The sequence below is a fragment of the Gekko japonicus genome, unplaced genomic scaffold (genome assembly GCF_001447785.1).
Source record: "Gekko japonicus isolate JY-2015 unplaced genomic scaffold, Gekko_japonicus_V1.1 scaffold5777, whole genome shotgun sequence".
Taxonomy (NCBI): domain Eukaryota; kingdom Metazoa; phylum Chordata; class Lepidosauria; order Squamata; family Gekkonidae; genus Gekko; species Gekko japonicus.
Window position 1 is genome coordinate 5,218 of NW_015177199.1, and position 27,128 is coordinate 32,345.

Consider the following 27,128-nt stretch of genomic DNA (forward strand, 5'->3'; position numbering starts at 1 on the left):
GTCCTTCCCGACCTAGGTTTGGCACTGGCGGACCTTTCGTGTCGATCTCTCAGCAGCCTTGGCAGCAATGGCCTCTGCATAGGTCACATCGTGAGCAGTGTTCCCTCTAAGCTGAGTTACTGTGAGTTAGCTCACAGTTTTTTCACCTCCGGCTCACAGATTTGTGTCTCAGCCCAGGGAAGATGGCTCCAGAGCAAACTGATTTATGCAGTAGCCAGATCACTCGCTCACAACTTTTATGCCAGTAGCTCACAAAGTAGAATTTTTGCTCACAAGACTCCACAGCTTAGAGGGAACATTGGTCATGAGTGCCGTCTTGGCAAACAGGCGCTGCTGCAGCCTCTCGTCACGTAGGCCACACACGAGCTAATCGAGGAGAGCCTCTTCCAGGTCGGTGAAGTTGCAGGGCTGCACAGCCTTCCGCAGGGCGGTGACGTACTCTGCGATTGACTTGGTTGGGCCCTGGCTTCGCTTGTAGAATGTGTGCCAGCAAGTGATTTGGGATGGCTGAGGCAAGAAGTGAACTTTCAGCCAGTCGTTGATGTCTTTCCAGGTTGCTGTACGGATGTCAGTTGGGGCAACCAGGGACTGGGCGATGTCAAAAAGAGTCTTGCCGCAGGAACTGAGGAGCGTCACCTTCTTCCTCACCTCATCCACGATTTGATTTGCCTGTAGATGGAACTCGAACCTGGATAGGTAAGAGTGCCAATCCTCTGTTCCCTGTTCGAACGCATCGAACGCTGGGTTGACGGCCATCGCAGCGGTTGGGCCGACCACAACGGCAAGTGGTGCCTCGGCGGGCTCGACCGGGTGTGCGTCTTCGTTCTCCGTCCTCGCATTGGTTCAGCGGGGCTGCCTACTCGTTCTTAGTATCCCATCCTCGTCGCCAGTTGTTAAGTATGGAACTCAACACTGTCTCATAAGTAAACAGTGAATCAGCTTTGTTGGAGTAACAGGAACAAGCAGAGAACACACACACACAACAGTGGAGCAAAAGCTCCCTTTTAAACTATCCCGGGCTGGTGTAGCCACGCCCTAGAATAATTAAGGACCAATGGCATTACAAAGATAACAACCAATCAGATTAGTTCCCTCCTGAACATTTCTTTGCCTTCTGATTGGGTAATTCTACACACAGCCAATAGAATTGTTGCAGCTTACAATCTCAAGCTTGCCATGGCTTTTAATACAGCTAAAGACATAACACCCAGTCTGGATCTGGCGACTCTACCCTCTTATCTCCTGCCAGTGGCTCGGAGGAATTGGCACCAGTGTTCCCTCTAAGCTGAGTCAGTGTGAGCTATCTCACGGTTTAATAACCTCAGGCTCACGCATTATTGTCTCAGCTCAGGAAGGAGGGCTCCAGAGCAGACTAATTTATGCAGCAGCCAAATCGGTCGCTCACCACTTTAAGGCCGGTAGCTCACAAAGTAGAATTTTTGCTCACAGGACTCCACAGCTGAGAGGGAGCATTGGCTGGCACCCGTTTGGAGCCCACCCTCCAAGGCAGCCATCTTCTCCAGAGGAACTGGTTTCTGCCGTCTGGAGGTCAGTTGTAATTCCTGGGGATCTCCAGGCCCCACCTGGAGATTGGCACCCCTGGTTTCCTCCTCCAGCCAATCCGATTGGCCTGGAGGCCCTGCAGAAGTGGGTGGGGTGGGGCGCAGGCTCTCTGTTCCGCCTGAAGGGACAGCTGGTCTCTTGGAAGGGCAAGTCCAGCCTGACCCCCTGGCTGGGGGGGGGCGGGCCTTAATGGGCAGGGGGGGATGCCCTGGTTCCCGCTGGCACCAGAGAGGGAGCTTAGCCCTGCAAGCCGCTTTCCCAGCTGGGCTGGCGGAATCCCAGAGGGCCCCACATTCCAGAGGGACTCAAGAGGCAGAGCAAATTCCAGGGCCAGTTTCCAGCAGCGAGCGAAGGGGGACTCTCCGCAGGAAGGGGCACGAGGGAGGGGGGCTGCGCTCCTTGTCTGACCCACGATCGATGGCCAGACTCTACAGATCTTGCAAGCAAAGCAGGGCCGGCCCTGGTTAGTTTTTTGGCTGGGAAACTGCCATGGAAGTCTAGGGTCACTGCACAGAGGCAAGGAATGGCAAGCCGCCACGTCCGCTCTGGGCTTGGCTGGAAGGTCCCCGTGGTAGCCTGGTCTTGTTAGGTCTTGGAAGCAAAGCAGGGCTGGCCCTGGCTAGTATTTGGACGGGAGCAGGGGTCATTTAGTAGAAAAAGAGGTGCAGGAGCTCATTAGCATAACTCATTAGCATAACTTATTTGCATACGCCACACCCCCTGCCATCACCGGAAGTGTGTCAGAAGGAGAAGGTCCACAGTGAAATGCAAAAGATTTTGAAATGTTCCTTTAAGAAAGCACCAGAAATTCTGCTCTTAGGACTTAAAATGGAAGAATTAAACGTTACCAAGAGGACTCTATTCTGGTATTTGATTACAACTGCAAGAATGCTATATGCACAGTGTTGGAAACAAGAAGGAATTCCAGAATTAGAAGAATGGATACAAAAAACCTTGTTTATGGCAGAGATGGATAAAATTACAAAGAAACCGAATGATAAAGAAGATCAGGAATTCTATGAAGAATGGAGGGATTTTAAAATTTACCTAGAAAAGAACTGGGATGTGAAACATAATTTACTATATTTGGAACAATATTGAATCTAGACTATGATGTTATCTTAAGATGTACTGGAGTGACGAGGGGGGAAACATTGCGGGAAGCCACAGGGAGGGGGGGGTAAAATGGGATATGGGTATGAGGTTGAGAATGAAATATAAATTGATTGATGACATGTTAATATCTCTATGAAAATAAAATATTTTCGAAAAAAAAGAAAAAACAAGGCAACACCCACTGCTCAGGCTCCGCTGGACTGTTTTGGATTGATAGCTACTGGGGGGGAGGGGGAACGTGCAGGTCTGTCCTCGCAGAGGAGGGAGAGCTTGTACCTGAATAAAACTTGGTCTTAAAGGTGCCACTGGACTGTTTTGGGCCGGGGGTGGTGGTGGCCTGTAGCTTACCTGGCTGCTTCTTGCTCTGACTGAAGGCTGCTGGGAGCAGGGGGTGGGGCTTGTTGCATGTGCCCGCCCCCTGGGCTCTTTACTGCCAGAGCTCCGCTCCTGTGCGCTTCTGCAGGGAATGACCCCTGGATGGGAGACAACCAATCCTCCCTCTAAGCTGTGGAGTCTTGTGAGCAAAAATTCTACTTTGTGGACTACTGGCATTAAAGTTGTGAGCGAGCCATTTGGCTACTGCATAAATTAGTCTGCTCTGGAGCCACCCTTCCTGAGCTAAGAGGCTAAAAAACTGTGAGCTAGCTCACACTAGCTCAGCTTAGAGGGAGCACTGGAGACAACCAATGAAGATGGCAAAAAAACCTTCCCGGATCCCCAGCCAAACTGGGGTTTGTAGAAAAATGGCTTCCTGACCCTAAAGTGGTGATCAGCATTTCCCTGGGCGTGTAAGAAAGGGCCACGAGAGTTGCTTCTCAAGTGCAGCAACCTCTCTCCTCCTCCAGTTTGGTGTCGTGGTTAAGAGTGCAGAGGACTCTAATCTGGGAAAACCGGGTTTGGTTCCCCACTCCTCCTCCTCCTCCACTTGCACCTGGCTGGATGACCTCGGGCAAGCCGTAGTTCTGACAAGAGCTGTCCTTGAAAAAAGAGCCGTTTCTGACAGGGCTCTCTCAGCCCCACCCACCTCACAGGGTGTCTGTCTGTGGTGGGGAGGGGAAGGGAAAGGAGTTTGTAAACTGCTCTGAGACTCCTTTGGGTAGTGAAGGGCGGGGTATAAATCCAATCTCAGCTTCCAAGATTTGATAATCATAGAATCATAGAATCGTAGAAAGTTAAGAGTCGGAAGGGACCTTGGAGGTCATCTAGTCCAATCCCCTGCACTCTGCAGGAGCACAGCCGAAAGAGAGCCCTGCATACCTCCAGCATATCCAGAAGATGGTCGTCCAGCCTCCGCTTGAAAACGTCCAGCGAAGGAGCATCCACCACCTCCCGAGGCAGTCTGTTCCACTGCTCAACAGCTCTTACAGTTAGGAAGTTTCTCCTGATATTTTGCCGGTAACGACTCCCTTGTAACTTCCACCCATTCGATCTAGTCTTGCAATCGGGAGCAAGAGAGAAGAGATCTGCTCCATCTTCTACCTGACAGCCCTTCAGATACTTGAAGACTGCAGTCATGTCCCCTCTCAGCCTTCTCTTTCCCAGGCTCAACAGCAGCAGAGTGTCTGCTTGGCAAGCAGAAGGTCCCAGGCTCAATCCCTGGGGCCTCCAGACAGTTAAAGGGACCAGGCCGTAGGTGATGGGAGAGACGCTTTTCTCTCTCTGCCTGAGACCCTGGAGAGCTGCCGACTGTGAGGAGACCATACAGACCTTGCTGGACCCAGGGGCTGAGTCAGCTTCATCCTGGGTTCACAAATTACAGTAAACAGGCAATAATAAACTTGGTAACAGTGATGCTTCGTGATGTTTAATTCTTTGTTGTTTCAAAACACAGGACGTCACCCACAGAAGATGACATCAACAAGAACAAGAAGTACGAACATCTCGAGTGGTTGTTCGTTTCGATGGAACTCTTTATCAACCAAAATTCCTAACAAAAATAATAAATGAAACGTTATACACTTGAAAAAGTAATAATAACGGCTACATCCTATCCTAATAAACAATAAAAAACATAATACATACGAATCTCTGGTTGTCTTATTATATCCAATAATGATATCAGTCTTATCCAATACAGCTTCAACAGCACACAGGCTAACAGGTCTTAATCCTGTAATACACAAAGCATTTCTTAAAGTTAAATCCATCAGGTTGCATAATAACAATTACCATTAACATACATAGTATACCAAAGCTTACCAATACAGCTTCAACAGCACACAGGCTAACAAGTCTTACATTCGAACAACAAGTCTTAATGGTAACTAACCCACCTTTCCTTAAATAGATACAACAGTAGATCACGTGTTACAACTCCATCGGAAGCCAACTTATCAGTGCATGTGGTTTTAACACATTCTATACATCTTTAACACAACAACAAAGGCAATTGAATGACTTTAACAAATCAAAGCACTATTGACAGTACATCAAACCAAGTGTGGAGGGGAAGGTATTTGTGAATTTCCTGCATTGTGCAGGGGGTTGGACTAGATGACCCTGGAGATCCCTTCCAACTCTAGGATTCTTCGATTTTGTGGTGCTGGCACTCCTCCTCCATGGCTGGCGCAGGGTGGGATCCAGCTGAAGGTTCACCAGTTCCCTGGCCCAGATCCCTCTCCTCTTCCCCTACATGCATTTTACTCCTCTTTTTCACCCACCCTGGGTCCCTTCCAAGCTTGTTGCGGAACCCTGAAGATCCCTCGGATATTGTGGCATGAGTCACTGTCTAGACTGGAGGACACCTTGAAGCCAGGGCGGAACCTCAGCCAGCGCCTCCGGGGACTAGCGAGAGGGGGCTGGAGGCTTTCTTGACCGCTGGCACTGTTCACGGGGGTGTGGCCTCTGATCGGGAAGGGGGCCGTATTCCCACTAGCGTAGGGGCAGCATAGACCTGTCTTCTTGGCTGCACCTGGTCACAGTACTGGAGATTACTTGTTTGGTGTTGTGGTTAAGTGCACAGACTCTAATCTGGGAGAACCAGGTTTGACTCCCCACTACTCCTCCACTTGCACCTGGCTGGGTGACCTTGGGCAAGCTGTAGTTCTGACAAGAGCTGTCCTTGAAAAAGAGCAGTTTCTGTCAGAGCTCTCTCAGCCCCACCTACCCCACAGGAGGGTGTCTGTTGTGAGGAGGGGGAGGGAAAGGAATTTGTAAGCCACTATGAGACACCTTCGGGTAGTGAAGGGCGGGGTAAAAATCCAATCTCTTCTTCCTCTTCTTCTTCCTCCTCCTCCTCTTCTTTGGTGTCGTGGTTAAGTGCACGGACTCTAATCTGGGAGGACCGTGTTTGATTCCCACTCCTCCACTCGCACCTGGCTGGATGACCTTGGGCAAGCCGTAGTTCTGATAAGAGCTGTCCTTGAAAAAGAGCAGTTTCTGTCAGAGCTCTCTCAGCCCCACCGACCTCACAGGGTGTCTGTTGTGGGGAGGGGAAGGGAAAGGTGTTTGTAAGCCGCTCTGAGACACCTTTGGGTAGTGAAGGGTGGGGTAAAAATCCAATCTCTTCTTCTTCTTCTAATCTGGTTGAACCGGGTTTGATTCCCCACCCCTCCAATTGCACCAGCCTGGATGACCCTGGGCAAGCCATAGTTCTGACAAGAGCTGTTCTTGAAAAAAGAGCAGTTTCTGTCAGAGCTCTCTCAGCCCCACCCACTTCACAGGGGGTCTGTTGTGGGGAGGGGAAGGGAAATGAATTTGTAAGCCGCTCTGAGACTCCTTTGGGTAATGAACCATGGGGTATAAATCCAATCTCTTCTCCTCTTCTTCTATTTGTTTGTTTGTTTTCTGTTTGTTTGCCTTCTGGTTTTTTGTCCTGCTGGCTCTTGTCAGCTGCCCTGGGGATGTCTTCTTCAAGGGCGGGAATGTTATTATTCTAGTCCTCAGATCTCTCCCAACCATGAGCCTCCACCCTGCTGGTATCTGGAGCACGCTGGGGCCTGGGTCCGTCCCCTGAGTAGGGTCCCACTGAGGCACCCTTTCCCAGAAAGCCAGCCTCCTGCAGTGGTGGTGGTGGTGGTGGGGCTGTTGGGGAGGAGGGTGCCTCACCCGTGTGTCTCCCTGGTGGGGCTCCTCCATCCCTGAGACATGTGAGGCTTTGTGTGCGCTCAGATCAACAGCCCTCCCCGCACACCCCTGCTGGCTTGCAAAGTTTAAACAAAGGGAGTTTAAAAGGCTTATCATAAACAACCCAAGTTTTTACGTAGCAGGAAGAGACTTGCCCGGCCCGGCCTCTGTGCTCCGTTCCGGAATGTGCTTTAAGCTCCCTTGGCTGGGGGCCCTGCTTGAAATTGGTCTCCATGTCCCCGCAAAGCAGGGCTCTGGCTTTGCCCCTTGGGTGACTCCCTCTTCAGCATGCAACGGCTGCTGCTGCAACTTGAATTATGACACACAGGGCAAAGTTGCAGTCCCAGGGCACCTTTTAAGACCCACAGAGTTTAATTCTGGGCATAAGCTTTTCTGTGCATGCACACTTCCTCAGAAACATGTTGTCCGAAGAAGTGTGCATGCACACGCCAGCTTGGACCCAGAATTAAACTTTGTTCGTCTTAAAGGGGCCACAGAACCCCAACTTTGCTCTATTGTTTCAGACCAACAGGGCGGCCCACCTGAATTGAATCATGGCATGATGTCACTCCTATGTGCGTGGGAAGGAGGTGGCAGAGACTGGAGGTGGTGGGACGGCGGAAGGCAAAGGGTCGCGTCCAAGACTCCCTCTAAGCTGTGGAGTCTTGTTAGCACAGATTCTACTTTGTAAGCTACTGGCATTAAAGTTGTGAGTGAGCCATTTGGCTGCTGCATGAATTAATATGCTTTGGAGCCCTCCTTCCTGAGCTAAGACAAAAATGTGTGAGCCGGAAGCACAAAAACCTGTGAGCTAGCGCACATGAACTCACCTTAGAGGGAACACTGGCTCACGTCCGAGAAGTCTCCCTTGTGTTTAAAAAGTTCCTCAGAAGCAGAATCCCAGCCCCGCTAGCAAAGAGCAGGGTGGGATGTTTCTCCGTGGGGTGCTCCTTGCCTGCTTTTTCTGAGAGCCAGGGTGGTGTAGCGCTTAAGAGTGCCGGACTGCTCTCTGGGGTCTCAGGTTTGAATCCCCACTTGGGTCACGGAAGCTCACTGGGGGACCTTGGGCCAGTCACGCTCTCTCAGCCTCGCCTGCCTCAGGGGGTGGTTGTGAGGACAGAATGGAAGAGAGGAGAAAGAAAGTGAGTTGTCTCGGGTGCCCTCTGGGCAGAGAAGCGGGGTAGGAATGAATTAAATGAGTAAATATTTGCACGGAGTCTTTAATGTGAAGGGACATTCAGAGCGGGAGCTTGCAGCCTGGCCATTCTCTCGCCTCATCACGTGACCTGGGGCCGGGGGGGGACCCGAAGGACCGCCTCTGCCCATCCTGCCCAGGCCCCCAAGCCCCCCACCTCCCAAGGGGAGCATTGGTGCCAACCAGACAGGGGGCTTTTCCGGTGGGGGCATCACACTCTGGTGGAAAGCCTTCTCCCTTGAGACTCACCTTCGACCTCTCTCGCTTCCTGTTAGGCACCAGCAGGGGTCATTTCCTGCAGGATCGCACAGGAGTGGAGCTCCGGCAGTAAAGAGCCCAGGGGGCGGGCAAGCTCCACCCCCTGTTTGCAGCAGCCCTCAGTCAGAGCAAGAAGCAGCCAGGTAACTTGCAGAGCACCCGGCGGCTCCCCGGTCCAAAACAGTCCAGTGGCACCTATAAGACCAAGTTTCATTCAGGTACAAGCTCTCCCTCCTCTGTGAGGACAGATCTGCGCATTCTCCACCCCCCCAATAGCTAGGAATCCAAAACAGTCCAGTGGAGCCTGAGCGGTGGGTGTTGCCTTTTGACACACTTCCGGTGATGTCAGGGGGTGTGGCCTATGCAAATGAGTTGTACTAATGGATTATTCTAATGAGCTCTTGCACCTCTTTTTCTACGAAATGACCCCTGGGCACCAGGCAGAAAAGTTCCTCCCCCCCCCCGGCTTTTAATTAGGGGGTTCATTCTGTCCGAAGAGGCCACCTTCCCCTGAGCTTGACAGAGCCTGGGAGCCCAGCAGGGTCGGGTGCGGCTGGTCCTCGGAAGGGAGCCCCCCAAGGCAGTCCCCGGCCAAGCACCGCAGCCCAGCTCTTTCCTGGAACACCCACAGGGGACTGGGTTTTCGTGAGTTGGTCACAAGTCAACAGCACCTTTGTCTTTATTCTCCCTGGATATTTGATGGACTGCTTCTGGTCTGAGGTCTTTTAGGGGTCCCTTGATATGGTTTTTCTGTTGCTAAATCATGATTTTAAGGTGTTTTCAAGAGTCAGCCACCTTAAGCAGAACTCTGGCAGCATGAAAATACACAAACAATGAACTAACCAGGGGTGTCAAACATGCGGCCTGGGGGTCGGATCATGCCCCCGGAGGGCTTCCGTCAGGCCCGCAGTGGAAGTGGCTGTCTTCTGCTTCTGCTTCTAGTTCTGCCGCTGCTGCTGCTGTGCCATCGTAGGTCTGCAGCTTACGGATACACACCTGAACAGCATACTCAGCATTGCAGCAGCACAGACATTTTGATGCAATAATTCAGAGCAAGAGGTGTCCGTTATCAGACACTGTTAAATAAACAAAATATTTCAAGAGTGCTAATGTTTTAAGAAGTAGAAGAAGAAATTGGATTTATACCCCGCCCTTCACTACTGTCTCAGAGCAGCTTGCAAACTCCTTTCCCTTCCTCCCCTGTGAGGGGTAGGTAGGGCTGAGAGAGCTCTGACAGAAACGGCTCTTTTTCAAGGACAGCTCTTATCAGAGCTACGGCTTCCCCAAGGTCATCCAGCAGGTGCAAGTGGAGGAGTGGGGGAATCAAACCCGGTTCTCCCAGGTTAGAGTCCGCGCACTTAACCACGACACCAAACTGGCTCTCTATGTTTTTGTTTTAAGTAAGAAAAACCCCTTTGTTCTTGTGTCCTTTATAAAGTTTATCTCTCCACTACCTGGCATTACCTTTTATGACACACACTGCCCGGCCTGACAAGATATCATTTACATCAGATCCGGCCCTCCTAACAAATGAGTTCGACACCCCTGAACTAAATAAACACCACCTTGTTTTCCTGTATGTGTGAAGCAAGGCTTACCTTCTCCTTGCATCGCTCTGTGGTGATTCTGCATTTACTCCCTTGTCACCCTTCAGGTGACAAGGGAGCTGGGAAAGAGCTGGGAAAGATTGAAGGTCAAAGAAGACGGGGACGGCAAAGGATGAGATGGTCAGACAGTGTCAGATATGCAACGAACATGAAACTGAGCAAACTTCAGAGGACGGCAGAAGACAAGAGGGCCTGGCGTGATCTGGTCCATGGGGTCGTGAAGAGTCGGACTCGACTGTGCGACTGAACAACAACAACACCCTTCAGGAGCAGCCCGGAGAGGGGGCCACGTTTCGGCTAAGCAACACTACCGTTCCCTGATAGAAGAGGTGGATGCGGGAGAGCTCTCTCTCTCACACGCAGGCATGGAGACACACACACAGATTTTGTAATGTATTCATAGCTGCCATGAGTACATTAGGATGTGTGTGAAACATCCCATTAGGAAGCTATGTTAAGCTTCGTCTTGGACAGGGGATTCAAGTCCGAGACTAACGACCCAATCACATTCAAGCAAGCTGCAAGCGGGAACGTTTGTGATTGGTCCTTATGCGCTCAACCTGATAGGTTGATTTGTGTATAGTAGGCGTGGCTACATTAGCCGGGAACGTTTAAATACCGAGCAGTTTCAATGGACAAACTGTTCGGGCTATCAGATGTTGTACCGTGTCGAAGAAGTGAACAAAGAGCTGAATAAACTTGAGTCTTTTGCTGAATCACTCTCCGACTCATTGTTAAGCGCCGGACTTAACAGATTTGGTTTCCCTTCTGTAACACAGGGATAATGGTGCCTTACAGTGGGGTGTTCCGGATGGGGAGGAGACATGGGTCAGGCATATGGTGTGTATGGAACACTCTGTCTGGTGCAAGGGATGCTCTGTCTTTTTGGTTGCTTCGGGGGCAAGAGAGGGAGGGCTTCTGGAGTTCTGGCCCCGCTGGTGGACTTCCTGATGGCCGCTGGGTTTTGGCCACTGTGTGACACAGGGCATGGACTGGATGGGCCAGTGGCCTGATCCAACATGGCTTCTCTTCTTTTTTAAAATTTATTTATTTATTATCAGGTTTATACCCTGCCCTCCCAGCCGAGGCCAGCTTGGTGTCGTGGTTAAGTGTGCGGACTCTAATCTGGGAGAACTGGGTTTGATTCCCCACTCCTCCAAATGCAGCTGCCGGTATGATCTTGGCCCAGTCACAAGTTCTGTCAGAGCTGTTCTCTCAAGGGCAGTTGCTGTCAGAGCTCTCTCAGCCCCGCCTACCTCACAGAGTGTCTGTTGTGGGGAGGGGGAGGGAAAGGAGACGGTAAGTCGCTCTGAGACTCTGAGTGAAGGGTGGGGTATAGATCCAATCTCTTGTCTCTAAGCCGAGTTGTTGTGAGCTAGCTCACAGTTTCATAGCCTCTGGCTCACACATTTTTGTCTTAGCTCAGGTTTTGCTCACAAGACTCCACAGCTCCCAGGTATCATTGCTCCTCAGAGGTGGGGCTACTTCAGCCAGTTTGGTGTAGTGGTTAAGTGCGCAGAGGACTCTAATCTGGGAGAACCGAGCTCAATTCCCCACTCCTCCACTCACAGCTGCTGGGTGACCTTGGGCAAGCCATAGTTCTGACAAGAGCTGTCCTCGAAAAAGAGCAGTTTCTGTCAGAGGTCTCTCAGCCCCACCTGCCTCACAGGAGGGTGTCTGTTGTGGGGAGGGGAAGGGAAAGGGAGTTTGTGACCCACTCTGAGACTCCCTTGGGGGTAGTGAAGGGCCATGGGGTATGAATCCAATCTCTTCTCTTCTTCTTCATATGGTTCACCAACAGACGTATGGGTCCTGCTGGACTCTGGAACGGTCATCTACAAATGCCTATGTGGCCTTGGACCCCCATATCTGTGGGGCCACCTCTTCTGCTGTGCTCTACCCTAAGAACATAAGAACATAAGAGACGCCAATGTTAGATCAGGCCTAGGCCCATCCAGTCCAACACTCTGTATCACACAGTGGCCAGAAATACCAGTGCCATCAGGAGGTCCAGCAGTGGGGCCAGGACATTAGAAGCCCTCCCACTGTTGACCCCCCCCAAGCACCAAGAAGACAGAGCATCCCTTGCCCCAGAGCCCCTAGCTATACCTTGTGGCTAATAGCCACTGATGGACCTCTGCTCCATATGCTTATCTAATTCCCTTTTGAAGCCGTCCATGCTTGTAGCACCCACCACTTCCTGTGGCAGTGAATTCCATGTGTTAATCACTCTTTGGGTGAAGAAGTACTTCCTTTTATCCGTTCTAACCCGACCGCTCTGCAGTTTCATGGAGTGCCCACGAGTTCTTGTATTGTGAGAAAGGGAGAAAAGTACCTCTTTCTTTACCTGCTCTTTCCCATGCATAATCTTATAAACCTCGATCATGTCACCCCTCAGTCGTCTTTTCTCCAAGCTAAAGAGCCCTAAGCGCTTTAACCTTTCCTCATAGGGAAAGTGTTCCAACCCTTTTATCATTCGAGTTGCCCTTTTCTGCACTTTTTCCAAAGCTATAATATCCTTTTTAAGGTGTGGTGCCCAGAACTGCACACAGTATTCCAAATGAGGTCTCACCATTGATTTATATAGGGGCATTATTATATTGGCTGATCTGTTTTCAATACCCTTCCTAATAATCCCCAGCATAGCATTGGCCTTCTTTATTGCAGTCACACACTGTCTCGACATTTTCAGTGAGTTATCCACTACAACTCCAAGATCTCTCTCTTGCTCAGTCTCTGCCAGTTCAGACCCCATCAATGTGTATTTATATTTAGGATTTTTGGCTCCAATGTGCATCACCTTGCACTTGGCCACATTGAACCCCATTTGCCATGTTGACGCCCACTCGCCCATCCTTGACAGATCCCCTTGGAGTGCCTCACAATCCTCACTGGTTTTCACCACCCTGAACAACTTTGTATCATCCGCAAATTTAGCCACTTCACTGCTTACTCCCATCTCCAAATCATTAATGAACAAGTTAAAAAGCAGTGGACCAAGTACTGATCCCTGCGGTACCCCACTGCTTACCACCCTCCACTGAGAAAATTGCCCACCTACACTCACTCTCTGTTTTCTATGAACTAGCCAGTTTTTGATCCATAAAAGGACTTGTCCTTCTATCCCATGATTTTTGAGCTTACTTAGGAGCCTTTGATGAGGAACTTTATCAAAAGCTTTCTGGAAGTCAAGGTAAATAATATCTATTGGATCCCCCTTGTCCACATGTTTGTTCACCCCCTCAAAGAACACTAACAGGTTAGTGAGACAAGATCTTCCCTTACAGAAACCGTGCTGAGTCTGCCTCAATAGGTTTTGTTCATCTATGTGCCTACTAATTCTTTCCTTAATAATGGTTTCCACCAATTTACCCGGTATCGACGTCAGACTGACTGGCCTGTAATTTCCCGGATCTCCTCTGGAACCCTTTTTAAAGATGGGAGTGACATTAGCTACCTTCCAATCCTCAGGAATGGAGGCAGATTTTAAGGAAAGATTACATATCTTTGTCAGGAGATCTACAAGTTCACATTTGAGTTCTTTCAGAACTCTCGGATGTATGCCATCTGGGCCTGGTGATTTTTCAGTTTTTAAGTTGTCTATCAGTTTTAGGACCTCCTCTCTCGTCACCTCAATCTGACTCAGGTCTTTCAACACCCCTCCTGAAATCAGTGGTTCTGGAGTGGGCAAGCACTTCTCATCTTCCACAGTGAAGACGGAGGCAAAAAATGCATTTAGCTTCTCAGCCATTTCCCTATCATCCTTCAATACTCCTTTTACCCCTTGGTCGTCCAAGGGCCCCACTGCCTCCCTGGCTGGTTTCCTGTTTCTAATGTATTTGAAGAAAGTTTTATTGTTGGTTTTTACGTTTTTTGCTATATGCTCCTCATATTCCCTTTTTGCCTGCCTGACCTCAGACTTGCATTTTATTTGCCATAGCCTGTGTTCCGTTTTATCAGCCTCACTGTGACTAGCTTTCCACTGCTTAAAGGAATTCTTTTTACTTTTTACAGCTTCCATTACTCTGTTTGTTAACCATACAGGCTTTTTCCTATACCTTTTTGTGCCTTTCCTAACCTGCGGAATATATATTTTTTGAGCTTCTAGGATCGTAGTTTTAAATAGATCCCAAGCTTCCCCAATTGTTTTGACCCTTTCTACTTTTCCTTTCAGTTTCCTCCCCACGTGTCCCCTCATATCAGAGAAATTACCCCTTTTAAAGTTAAAAATGGTTGTGTGAGTCTTTTTGGCCAATTCTCTATTTGTACAAATGATGAACTCAACAACATTATGATCACTGTTTCCAAGCGGTGCAATCACTTTTACATCTCTCACCAGGTCTTGAGTGTTACTTAGGACCAAATCTGGGCAAATCCTTCAGGAGGGGCCAGGTGGGCAAGGTCTACAGCTGCCGGCACACCCACATCCTCAGGGGTGGTCCCCACCAGTATTCCCTCCGAGCTGAGTGCGTGTGAGCCAGCTCACAGTTTCTTAGCCTCCAGCTCACACGTTTTTGTCCAACTCAGGAAGGAGGGCTCCAGAGCAAAGTAATTACTGCAGCACCCAAATCACTCACTCACAACTTTAATGCCAGTGGCTCACAAAGTAGAATTCTTGCTCACAGGACTCCGCAGCTTAGAGGGAGAGCCTTGGTCCCCACCCTTCTCTCATTCAGCCAATCAAGTACAGCGGAATTGCCCAGGAGGGCATTTTCCTGAAAGAGAACGGGGCTGTAGCATAAAGGAGGATCCTTCTCCATAAAAGGAACAGGGCTGCAATCTGTTCCACTGTTTGTGCCGTGTTTTGCCCAGCGCCAACTGCCCTGTCTCCTAATTTTATGACTGTCGTTTATAATTCCCCCCCACGTGTGCGCTTGTGATACGTCATGTCAGAAATCTTTTCCTTTTCATCTCTCCCCCCCCCCCTTTAGTCCTAATCCGACCCCTCTTGCTTTGTTTACGGGAAGCCTTGTGGCCTCTGATCACACTGCTCCGTATTATGTGATTCGCCCTGAGTCTCTCTCCATGGGGAAGGCAGGCTAGAAATAAAGTGCATCGATCAGCCAGTCAATCAGCCAATCAATCAAAGGTGTTTCCTGGCTGAATCTTCCGGCATAGCCTGCTCTGAAGTCCCCGGCTGTCACTGGAGATGTGGCCAGGGATTGACAGTGGGACCTTCTGTTGCGTGTGTGTGCCTGTATGTGTGTGTAACCAGAGCCTCTCAGCTGCAATCTGCAGAAGACGTCTCCTTGGAAACTTTCTCCTTTCCTTTGTTCTGGGGCAAGTTCTCTGGGTCAGGATCCGCCTGGGCCTGTCTCCAGCACAGGGTGTCCAAGGTTAAATTCCTTCGGGGAAAAGAAAAAGAAGGTGCAAGGGTTCCCATAGGCATAATCTTCGTGGGGGCGGCGGGGCGTGAGTCCCCGCCGAAATTTTCAGGATGGTGCTCAGCCTCCCCCGGGAGCCACCCTTGCTCCTAGCAAAGCAATGCCTCTGGCCCAGCCCCAGCCCCCCCCCCGGAAATTGGAAAGTCTACACCCTGGTCCTCCTGCGTAGCTCCAAAATGAGAGCCAGCTTGGTGCGGTGGTTAAGAGCAGCGGACCCTAATCTGGAGAACCAGGTTTGATTCTCCACTCCTTCTTCTGCACAAGCAGCCAGTTGGCTGACCTTGGGTCAGTCACAAGTTCTCTCAGAGCTGTTCTCTCAAGAGCAGGTCTCAGTCAGAGCTCTCTCAGCCCTTCACAGGGAAGGGAAGGAGACTTTAATGGAAGGGCAGGGTATAAAAACCTCCTCCTCTTCTTTTTCTGCTCCTCCTCTTCTTCTCTCCTCCTCCTCCCCTTCTTCTCCTGCTCCTCCTCTTCTTCTCCTCTTCCTCCTCCCCCTCTTCTTCTCCACCCTCCTCCTCCTCTTCTCTTCCTCTCCTTCTCCTCCTCCTTCTCCTCCTCCCCCTCCTCCTTTACTTCTCGCCCCTCCCCTCCTCCTCCTCTTCTTTTTCTCCTTCTCCTCCTTCTCTGGCCCTTTGGCCCACCAGGCACTCCAGGCAGGGCTCCCCTTGCTTGGTGTTTCTAGGCCAAGCCCCCCCGCCTCCCCCCCCCCGCCCTTGCCTGTCACGCCAGAGGCCAGTCAGTGAGAGGCCCCAAGAGGGCTTTTCCTCCTCAGGAGGAGGCCGTAGGGACCAGTTGGGGGGCTCCAGGGCAGCTTTGCTGAGAGGACGTGCAGAACTTCACATGGGGAGGGGGCAGGAGAGAAGACCGGAAACCGGAGCTCCTGGAGGAAGCAGCTTTGATGGGGGGGGGCCTCCAGCAGGCACTGCCCCCCGGGGAGAAGAAAGCCGCCTGCTCTGTAAACAGGAGGGATGCGGAGGAAGGCCAGGCGGGAGTCATCCAAGCGGACAAAGGCAGAGCTGGGCTGCTGTGACCCTGCATGCCGGCCCACCCCCTTCCTTGCCCTCTCCCACCTGGGCAGGAGCCAGAGGCACTGCTGCAGAGAGGCCTTCCTCCCCACAAGCCGGGTGGGGGGCCTGTCCACAGTGGGAGGGCCTGGGAGGGCCTGGCCACGCGGGGGGGGGTGAACTGCAGAGCCTGTCCCCAGAACCTTGCGGAAAGAAACCTTGCTTTCTCTCAGTTCAGGCCTCTCTGCATTTAGTGCCGCTTCCTGACAAATTTGGTCTCCCGTCCAAGAACTAACCACGGCCGACCCTGCTTGAACCCACTTGAAATACACTGCATTCAGGAGACAAATTGAGGATGTTTCAAGGTGACTTTATAGCCTGTGAAAGCCAGCGTAGGTGCTGCATTTCCATGAAGAAGAAGAAGAAGGAGGAGGAGGAGGAGGAGGAGATTGGATTTCTACCCTGCCCTTCACTACCCAAAGGAGCCTCAGAGCGGCTCACAATCTCCTTTCCCTTCCGCTCCCCACAACATACACCTTGCGAGGTAGGTGGGGCTGAGAGAGCTCTGACAGAAACTGCTCTTTTTCAAGGACAGCTCTTATCAGAACTATGGCTTGCCCCAGGTCATCCAGCCAGGTGCAAGTGGAGGAGGAGTGGGGGATCAAACCCGGTTCTCCCAGATTAGAGTCCTCTGCACTCTTAACCACGACACCAAACTGGCTCTAGCTAGTTCCATTCATTTAACTACTACCTCACGCACTCTAGCTAGTTCCATTCACTTTCATAAGTACATGAGAAGAGCTCTGCTGGATCAGGCCAGTGGTCTATCTAGTCCAGCATCCTGTCTCTCACAGTGGCTCCAATCAGTTCCTCCAGCAGGCCAACAACAGGGCAGAGAGGCCGAGGCCTTCCCCTGAGAAGGACATCAGAAGAGCCTTGCTGGATCAGACCAGTGAAGGATCAGACCAGTTCAGCATCCTGTCCCACAAAGTGGCCAACCAGTTCCTCTGGAGGACCAACAACAGGGCATGGAAGCCGAGGCTTTCATAAGAACCTCAGAAGAGCCCTGCTCGATCAAACCCATGGTCCATCCAGTCCAATTTTCTGCTTCACACAGTGGCCAACCAGTTCCTCTGTGGGCCAACAACAGAGCATAGAGGCTGAGGCCTTCCTCAAATGTTGCCTCCTGGCTCTGGGATTCCGACGTTTAGTCCCTCTGAATGTGGAGGTTCCCCTCAGCCACCATGGCTAGTAGCCATTGATAGACTTATCCTCCTGGAATCTGTCTAATCCCCTTTTAAAGCTGTTTATTCCTGTGGCCATCACAACATCCGCTGACAGCAAATTCCACATTTTAACCATTTTCTATGTCAAGAAGTATTTCCTTTTGCTCCTCCTGACTCAATTGTCCATCAGCCACATTGGATGCCCTCAAGTTTTAGCGTTTTGGGGAGAAGGAGAAAAGGATATCTTATACCTCTCCTGATTGTCTGGATTCAGGTGTCATTCAGGTAGACAAGGGGTTTACGGCCCTGTTGCCTTGAAAGGAACGTTTGCTATGGAGTTTAATGGCTGCATTGTGCTGGGGAAATGAGGGGAGCAGGAACCTTTCCCATGCACTCCGCTTCCCACTGTGTTTATTTTGGGGAGGGAGAGAAGTTGGCTTCCCCACTCAGTTTATTCTGCTTTTGTTGTTCAGTCGCACAGTCGAGTCCGCCTCTTCGCGACCCCATGGACCAGATCACGCCATTCTGTTACATGCTCTTAAGTCAGAAAACACTTTTGTAGCATTTCAATGTTCAGCACAGAATACTTCAGCACAAACCCTGGTGGAATGAGTTCCCATACAGTCCCTTTTTACAGTTCCGCAGGCCCTGCGAGACGGAGCTCTTCCGCCAGGCTTCTAACTAGAGTGACGGACGTCCCTCCCTCTTTCCTGGGCCTCCCCTCAGTGGGTCAGAATTGCTTCCCAGAGATGGCATCTGTGAGACCTCATTCTAAGGACAACTGCACCGGCTGAAGGATATAGCTGTAACTGATTAGTGTTTTAATTGTATTTTTACCAATTCCTTTGTATTTTATATACTGTATTTTTATTAAATCTGATGTAACCCACCCTGAGCCTGCCATGCGGGGAGGGCAGGACAGAAGTCAACTAAAATAAATAAAGAAATGAATAAAATACATAAAGGAGTGCACTTGCGATTCTATAAAGGAGATCCTTGGTTGGTCTGCCTAGACCCATAACGGAAGGGTGGTTGGCCAGATCAACAAGGAACAAGACTAAATTCAGACATTAAGTACTCTTCCCCCCCCCCCACAGAAGCTAAGGTAACTGTCAGTCAGTTTGACATCCATCTGTGACCTCCACGGCGAAGCTCAGCCCTTTCTTTCTATCTTTGGGGTCAGGAAAGTGAAGGAAAGTTAAGTATAGGCTGACTCAGAGAGTCCCAGGAAGCTCCAAGACTCTCTCTGTTTAGAATCTGACAGTGTATAAACATTCCCAGAAGGCAAAAGTCACGTGAGGTGAAAAGTCATGTGCAGAGTTATCTGTACCCGATGGCCACAGCACTTCGCGGAGTCCTGAAGCCTCCTGGGAAACAGAACCCTGGATTCAACAACAGAGGCTAATTGCTATTGAAATTAAAGTATCACAGGTGAAGAAGAAGAGGAGGGGATTGGATTTATACCCGATGGCCCTTCACTACCCAAAGGAGTCTCAGAGCAGCTTACAAACTCCTTTCCCTCCCCCTCCCCACCACAGATACCCTGTGAGGTCAGTGGGGCTGAGAGAGCTCTGACAGAAACTGCTCTTTTTCAAGGACAGCTCTGACGGAACTATGGCTTGCCCAAGGTCATCCAGCCAGGTGCAAGTGGAGGAGTGGGGAATCAAACCCAGTTCTCCCAGATTAGAGTCCCGCACTTAACCACGGCACCAAACTGGCTCTCAAGAAGAAGAAGAGGATGATAATGGATTTATACCCCGCCCTTCACTACCCAAAGGAGTCTCAGAGCAGCTTACAAACTCCTTTCCCTTCCCCTCCCCACAACAGACAGACACCCTGTGAGGTAGGCGGGGCTGAGAGAGCTCTTGACAGAAACTGCTCTTTTTCAAGGACAGCTCTGACGGAACTATGGCTTGCCCAAGGTCATCCAGCCAGGTGCAAGTGGAGGAGTGGGGAATCAAACCCAGTTCTCCCAGATTAGAGTCCCGCACTTAACCACGGCACCAAACTGGCTCTCAAGAAGAAGAAGAGGATGATAATGGATTTATACCCCGCCCTTCACTACCCAAAGGAGTCTCAGAGCAGCTTACAAACTCCTTTCCCTTCCCCTCCCCACAACAGACAGACACCCTGTGAGGTAGGCGGGGCTGAGAGAGCTCTTGACAGAAACTGCTCTTTTTCAAGGACAGCTCTGACGGAACTATGGCTTGCCCAAGGTCATCCAGCCAAGTGCGAGTGGAGGAGTGGGGAATCAAACCCGGTTCTCCCAGATTAGAGTCCACGCACTTAACCACTACACCAAACTGGCACCAAACTATAGAAGAAGAAGAAGAAGAAGAAGAAGAAGAAGAAGAAGAAGAAGAAGAAGAAGAAGAAGAAGAAGAAGAAGAAGAAGAAGAAGAAGAAGAAAAGGAGGAGGAGGAGATTGGAACCCCTCCCCTTCACTCAGAGTCTCAGAGCGGCTTACAGACTCCTTTCCCTTCCCCTCCCCACAATAGACACCCTGTGAGGTAGGTGGGGCCGAGAAAGCTCTGACAGAAACGGCTCTTTTTCAAGGACAGCTCTTACCAGAACTATGGCTTGCCCAAGGTCATCCAGCCAGGTGCGAGTGGAGGAGGAGTGGGGGAATCAAACCCAGCTCTCCCAGATTAGAGTCTGCACACTTAACCACTCCACCAAACTGGCTCTCTCGGAGGTTTAGAAGATGTTTTGCAGAGGACTGGGGCTCAGTGCAGCCTTAGTCCAGCAACACATTGTCTCTCACTTTCATGGCGACTCGGCAGGGTAACCTTTGTTGTCTGCCAGCGTATCCTCCATATCTTGGCTCAGGGAAGTCGGTACATCGAGAGCTCAGAAACATGCTTAACGTCAGCTTCCCCCCTCTTTATATGGTGTAACCTTTGGCCTGTTGAAGAGTTCTGGGGAACTGGAAAGCTTGCCCTTGGCGATGCGTCATCAGGTTGTTATGGAGTTGTAGCCCACTTGTGATGTGTGAGTGCGTGGGGGTGAATTACTTGAAACAGGCACATGGAAAACGAAAACTCACTTTGAGCCGGTTCAAAGCAATGCATTAGTCACGAAACCAGAAGGCGGGTGGGGGGTGAAGAAGTCTCTCCCGTGTCCAATCAGTGGAGGCACCCGTCTTCGGACTGAAGAGAGGTCAGAAGTTGACTTATTCCAGGTCTTGCCTCCCAGCCAAGAATCGCTCCATGTAAACAGCCTGTCTTCCTGCAACATTCAGAAGGCCTTCAGAGAACCCTTCAGTCTCCCAGGAGCCCCTGTGGCTGACTGGTTCGAACAGACACAAAACAATTCTTGTGGTACCTCAAATCTCTGTTGATACACCCCCCCCCCAAGATCGCGTTCGCCTTTTTTGTCGCTGCATCACACTGGCTGCTCATATGTAACTTGTGGTCCACCCTTACCCCAAGATCTTTTTCCCACACACTGCTGCCCATAAGCATATCCCCCATCCAGTATGTGTGTTCCTCATTTCTGTTACCCAGATGTAAAACTCGGCACTTATCCTCGTCGGCACCCACCATGGTTCTGCCGACGTGAGTGTACATCTGTGGTGGCCGAGGCCGGAACGGGACTGTTCAAGGGCCCACCAGAGTCCCTGTTCTTCCAGATCGGGCATCAGCCCGTCCTGCTCCTCGATGACTCTTCATGCAGTACCTCCCCCCCCCCACCCCTGGGTCACCCTAGTTTCAATAAGAAGGGCTGGGGGGGGGGAGCCACTGTCTGGTTGGTCTGGGAAGGTCGGCCATCTCCATAGATTCAGAATGAGCAGAGCCAGGAGGCCGACCCAGTTCAACGGCCCTCAAGCCGCGAAACCTCCCGTTAAGGAAAACAATTAGCTGTTTGGGGCCGTGGGAGATTAGCCAGGAACACACATGGAGCAGAGCAGTCCAAGAGTCAAGACTGGGGGCTCGGTCCTACACGCCGGGGAGCTTCGCCTCTGACTAGGGGTGCCAGCCTCCAGGTGGGGCCTGGGGATCCCCCGGAATCCCAGCTCCTCTTCAGACTACAGAGACCAGGCCCCCCCCCCCGGAGGAAATGGCTGCTTTGAGGGAGGGACTCCCTGTGGCACTGCGCCCCGGCACGGAGGGGTCCCTGTCCTCCCCAAGGCGCCATCCCCAAACCTCCAGGAATTTCCCAACCTGGAGCTGGCAACCATCCCGCTCCATCCCCCACTGGTGTCAGGGGCAGGCACGGGAAGGTCCCCCTCTGGTTTCCTTGAGTCCTCCGCTGCCGGCCCCGCTCCCTCGCCCAGCCCTTGTGTGGACTTCTTCCTGCCTGCCCTCCTGCCTTCCCAGGCTGCAAGAAGGGACATGCCTTCCCCGGGTGCCTCCGTCTCAGGCTGCAAGACAGGAGAAGAACAATGCCCCTAACAGGGTGCGGCGCGGGATGCAGAGCCGTTTCTTTCTCTCTGCATTTCCCGCAAAGCACGTGGCTCTCTCTTGGGCCCTGGGACCACCCCCGGGAAAGGCGGTATCTTCCAGGGTCCCGAAGGGTGAGCTTTCCCCAGCAGGCCGAAGGCTCTGTGCCGGGCAGCAAGGGATTCATGAGTAACCCCCCAGGCCTGCTGAGGGCCAGACCCCCTCCCCTTCCAATGGGATCCGGATGGCCGCCCCACACGGACAGGCAAGCGGGCAGAGGGGCAAAGGCTTCCACCGCGCTGCCACCGCTCTGGATATTGGGTGACTGTCTCACTTTGTGTGCGGAGTCTGCTTTTCTCAGGGGGGACTCAAGGTGCATGATGGCACCGTTTCAAAGCAAAGAAATATAGGGAGTATCATACAGGCAAACAATACATTAAAACTGGAACGCAGAATCTGAGAACCGCACAACAGTATAACACATACAGGAAAACCCCAGAAGAAGAAGAAGAAGAGGGGGAGGGGATTGGATTTATACCCCAAGGCCCTTCACTACCTGAAGGAGTCTCAGAGCTGCTCACAAACTCCCTTTCCCTTCCCCTCCCCACAACAGACACCCTCCTGTGAGGCAGGTGGGGCTGAGAGAGCTCTGACAGAAACGGCTCTTTTTCAAGGACAGCTCTTATCAGAACTATGGCTTGCCCAAGGTCATCCAGCAGCTGCAAGTGGAGGAGTGAGGAATCAAACCCGGTTCTCACAGATTAGAGTCAATGCACTTAACCACGACACCAAACAGAAGAATACACAGAACAAAGTTTGAGTCCAGCGGAACCTTTAAGACCCACAAAGTTTAACTCTGGGTCTAAGCTTTATCTGAAGAAGTGTGCTTTGCACATGAAAGCTGATATGCAGAATAAAACTTTGTGGGTTTTAAAGGTGCCCAACTGGACCCAAACTTTGTTCCGTTGCTCCAGACCAACACGGCTACCCGCCTGAATCTAGAATACACACAGTTAGCAAGGCAATGGAAATTGCCTGAAATTTTCAGATCTGAAAATGACAACCCCGTTTCTTTTATTATTTTTAAAGGCTGCCTGAACAGTTCAGTTTTCCACACATTGTGGAATGATAGGAACGTGGGGGAGGGGGGCCCTCCCTGGCCTCCTCGGGCTGGGCATTCCACCAAGTGGGAGCCACGATGGAGAATGCGAAGGAGCCGGCAGCTGCCGTTGTGACCCATTTGCTGGGCCCTACCTTCGGGACTCTTTGCTGAGGTGAGCAGAAGCTATCATGGTAGAACACAGCGGGAAAGGTGGTCCTGCAGATGGGGTATTGCACCGGTAACCAATGGAGTAACTGCAGAACAGGTGTGTAGTGAGCCTTCTGCTCCTAGTTCCTGATAGGAATCAAGCCGTGATGGTCTAGCCAGAGTTTCTGGTCAGCCATCAAGGGTAGACCCATGTAGAGTACATTGCAGTAGTCACTCTCACACACACACACACACACACACACACCCTTTATTGGCATGAAAGCACAAAACATCATGGAAATATGGGAAAATACTAAGATGCATCAGTCACTTACACTTGGCTATTCAAGCCTCGTCTTCTGATTGCATAATATAAAAATTCTGCAACAGCCTCCGTTATTTCGCAATCAGAATGGAACAGAAGAAAGTGAATAATTGAGACTCAGAACGCCAGCTCTTACCCTCTAGAAGTGGAGTAATAAAACGAGATCGGATATCCCTATAGAGGGGGCAATGAAGTATGGTGTGTGTAGTAATTGCAGTAGTCTAGCCTGTGGCTTGGACTGTACGGCCAAATTGGCTGAGTCATCCGTAGGGGACCGCCTCCTGGGCTGCCTGAAGATGGAAGAGAGCAATTCTGTTTGCAGCGGAACTAGCTTGCTTCTCCAGCAACAAGGCAGGATAGTGATGAATACCATCGCTCCTAAATCCTCCCCTGCGGATGTCTGCCTTCCCCGTCCCCGCAGCGTGCCACACATGACCTTGTCCCGTGCAACTACTCTGCAGCACTGTGATGCTTCCGAAGGTCACACTGGCCCAAGGGCACGTGGGGGTGATGCTTCCCAGGCACCTCTTGTCCACTGAGATCATGCAGAAGGAAACAAGCAACCCACCCCCCTGCCCCAGAACAGAAGGTGCCGCTGTTCCTTGTGCCCTGAAGCCGTGAATGCATGGCGCTGCCTCCCCCAGCGCCAAGCCCTTGGTCTGTCAGCCACAGAACTGTCTATTCTGTGGAGGCTGAACCGCAAGAGGCATATCACCCTGAGCACACAGAGCGGCTTTACCTTGAATCAGGCCATCGTCCATCAGGGTCAGTAGCGGTGTTCCCTCTCAGCTGAGGGAGTGTGAGCTAGCTCACAGTTTTTTAGCCTCCAGCTCACACATTTTTTGTCTTAGCTCAGGAAGGAGGGCTCCAGAGCAAACGTAAGTTATGCAGCAGCCAGATCGCTCACTCACCACTTTATTGCCAGGAGCTCACAAAGTAGGATTTTTGCTCACAAGGCCCCGCAGCTTGCAGGGAGCGTTGGTCAGCAGTGTCTGCTCAGACTGGGAGCAGCTCCCGAGGGTCTCCAGCAGACAGAGGTCTTTCACATCACCCACTGCCTGGTCCTCTTAAAGGGAAAATGCCGGGGCTTGAACCTGGGACCTCCTGCATGCCGAGCAGAGGCTCCACCGCTTTGCCCCCCCCCCCGTGGGCTCCCTGTGTCCTGGTGGGGTATGTGTGGCTTTCCCCAGATGGCACTCCCCCCCCCCCAGGCCTCCTTCAGGTCCGGGCAGTGGCAGTGCAGCAGGGGGTGGCTTCTCCAGTCCCCTCTCCCCAGGCGTCTCCGATCCAAATCCCTGGCGGCATCTCCAGTGAAAAGACCCAAGCAGGAGGGGACGGGAAAGGCCGGAGACCCTGGAGAGCAGCTGCCGGTCTGGGTAGGCAACACTGGCTTGCATATGGGCCAAGAGGGGTCTGAGTCAGGGGCAGGCAGCTTCCGGGGGGGGGGGGTTGTGCATTTCAGAAGGACCCTGGGCCCTCTGGAGAGGGGTGCCAATAGCTCAGCAGCTCTTAGCCACAAGGTATAGACAGGAACTCTCAGTCTGGGGCAAGGGATGCTCTGTCTTCTTGGTGCTGGGGGGGGCAACAGTGGGAGGGCTCCTAGTGTCCTCCTGGCCCCACTGCTGGACCTCCTGAGGGCACCTGGTACTTTTTGGCCACTGTGTGACACAGAGTGTTCGACAGGATGGGCCCCTGGCCCGATCCATCACTGGCTTCGCTAATGCTCTTATAAGAGCGAATTGGATAAGCATCTGGAGCAGAGGTCCATCAATGGCTATTAGCCACAAGGTATAGAGAGGAACTCTCAGTCTGGGGCAGGTGATGCTCTGTCTTCTTGGTGCTTGGGGGGGCAACAGTGGGAGGGCTTCTAGCGTCCTGGCCCCACTGCTGGACCTCCTGGTGGCACCTGGTGTTTTTGGCCGCTGCGTGACACAGAGTGTTGGACTGGAGGGGCCATTGGCCTGATCCAGCACTGGCTTCTCTTATGTTCTTATGAGAGGCCAAGCAGGTGCTCCGCCACTGAGCCAAGGGCCCTCCCTGTGCTTGTCTCACCACCATCACTTTTCCAGGCCTGCGGGGCTCCTTGCGTCCCACCTGCCTCTGGGGATCCCGGGCCCTTCCTGGCTTGTCCCTCGTTCCCGGGTGGAGCTTTTTGTGGAGCCCTGAACTTCTGGCGCTCAGAGCCAGCTGGGAGCCGCGGTGCTTCCTCTCATAGAATCCTGGCGTCGGAAGGGGCTATACAGAGGCCATCTAGTCCAGCCCCCTGCGCCCAGTGCAGGACCAGCCTCAAGCATCCCTGGCAAATATCCGTCCAGCCTCTTCTTGGAAGCTGCCAGTCAAGGGGAGCCCACCACCTCCCTCGGCAGCTCTTCCGGTCCCCCTTGCTTGGGGGGAGGGGCATGTTTCAGGCATGGCAGGGGTCCTGAGCAGGCACAACTGGGGGGGGGAGGTAGAGGGCAGGGGCTATGCAGGTGCCAGCACTGGAGCCGGAGTCCCTTGCCCAGGTCCTAAGAATCCCAGTGTTGTAGGGCTGGGACTGCAGAGTTCTGGGAGAGACCGACCGGCTCCCCTCCCTCCCTCCCTCCTCCCTCAGGCTCTGGCCCTGGCCTGCCCACTGGCATCTCTTCCAATGCTCCCACTAAGCTGTGCAGTGTTGTGAGCAAAAATCCTACTTTGGGAGCTCCTGGCATTAAAGTTGTGAGCGAGCGATTCGGCTACTGCATAGATTAGTTTGCTCTGGAGCCATCCTTCCTGAGTGAAGACAAAAAGGTGTGAGCCGGAGGCTAAGAAACTGTGAGCTGGCTCACACTCACTCAGCTTAGAGGGAACACTGGGGTCTCTTCCATGACAGGCGCTGGGGGCAGGAGCTGGACCTGGAGCAACAGGGTGGGGTGGGAGGGATGGGAGAAGATCCTTTGCTGGAGGGACAGTCAAGGAAACACAGGTTCAAATCCACGCTCATGGTGTGCAGGTGGGTCAGACAGTCTTCTCTGTGGGCCAGGGGGTGCCCCCTCCCAGCAACGCTCCCTCTAAGCTGCAGGGTCTTGCCAGCAAAAATTCTACGTTGGGAGCTACTGGCATTCAAGCTGTGAGCGAGCCATTTGGCTGCTGCATAGATTAGTTTGCTCTGGAGCCCCATCCTTCCTGAGCGGAGACAAAAAGGTGGGAGCCGGAGGCTAAAGAACTGTGAGCTGACTCACACTCACTCAGCTGAGGGGAAACACTGGTCCTTGCAATGCTCCCTCTAAGCTGCGGAGTCTTGCAAGCAAAACTTCTACTTTGTGAGCTGCTGGAATGAAAGTGGAGAGCCAGCGATTGGGCTGCTGCATCAATTAGTCTGGTCCGGAGCCCCATCCTTCCTGAGCCGAGACAAAAAGGTGTGCGCCGGAGGCTAAAGAACTGTGAGCTGGCTCACACTCACTCAGCTTAGAGGGAACTCTTCCAGGGGAGGGTCGGCCAGGCAGGGACCGGAGCAACCGTGCCTCCGCCCCCCCTTGCAGGAGAAGCAGACCCGGTCCCTTCCTTCCAGCCTCTCTTCGGGCCGGCCCCTCCCCGGCCGCCCGGCCTTAAACCCCTCCCCGCTCCTCCCTCGCCTTCCCCAAAGGGCCGCAGCCGGCGACGCAGGAGGAGCTCCGACGGCGCCGGGCAGAGAGAGAGCGAAGGGGACCGTCCCGCGTCTCTGCTCTGCCGCCTCCAGCCGGGGAGGGAGCCCGTCGAGCCCCCGCCGCCTCCTTCGCACCGTCCGGGAGGGCCG

At 52.2% G+C, this 27,128-nt stretch overlaps 1 protein-coding gene across 1 annotated transcript in view; it reads left to right on the forward strand.

The window, feature by feature from the left end:
- Positions 1-23,090: 23,090 nt before the first annotated feature.
- Positions 23,091-27,128, forward strand: part of LOC107124878 (phospholipid transfer protein-like) — a gene marked incomplete at its 3' end in the record, with an annotated part of 15,140 nt that continues 11,102 nt past the window's right edge. The window contains exons 1-2 of the mRNA XM_015428381.1: positions 23,091-23,129; positions 26,979-27,128. The exon at positions 26,979-27,128 is cut by the window's right edge and continues 1 nt beyond it. Of these exons, the coding sequence (XP_015283867.1) occupies positions 23,091-23,129; positions 26,979-27,128 (189 nt within the window). The remainder of the gene's footprint in view (positions 23,130-26,978) is intronic.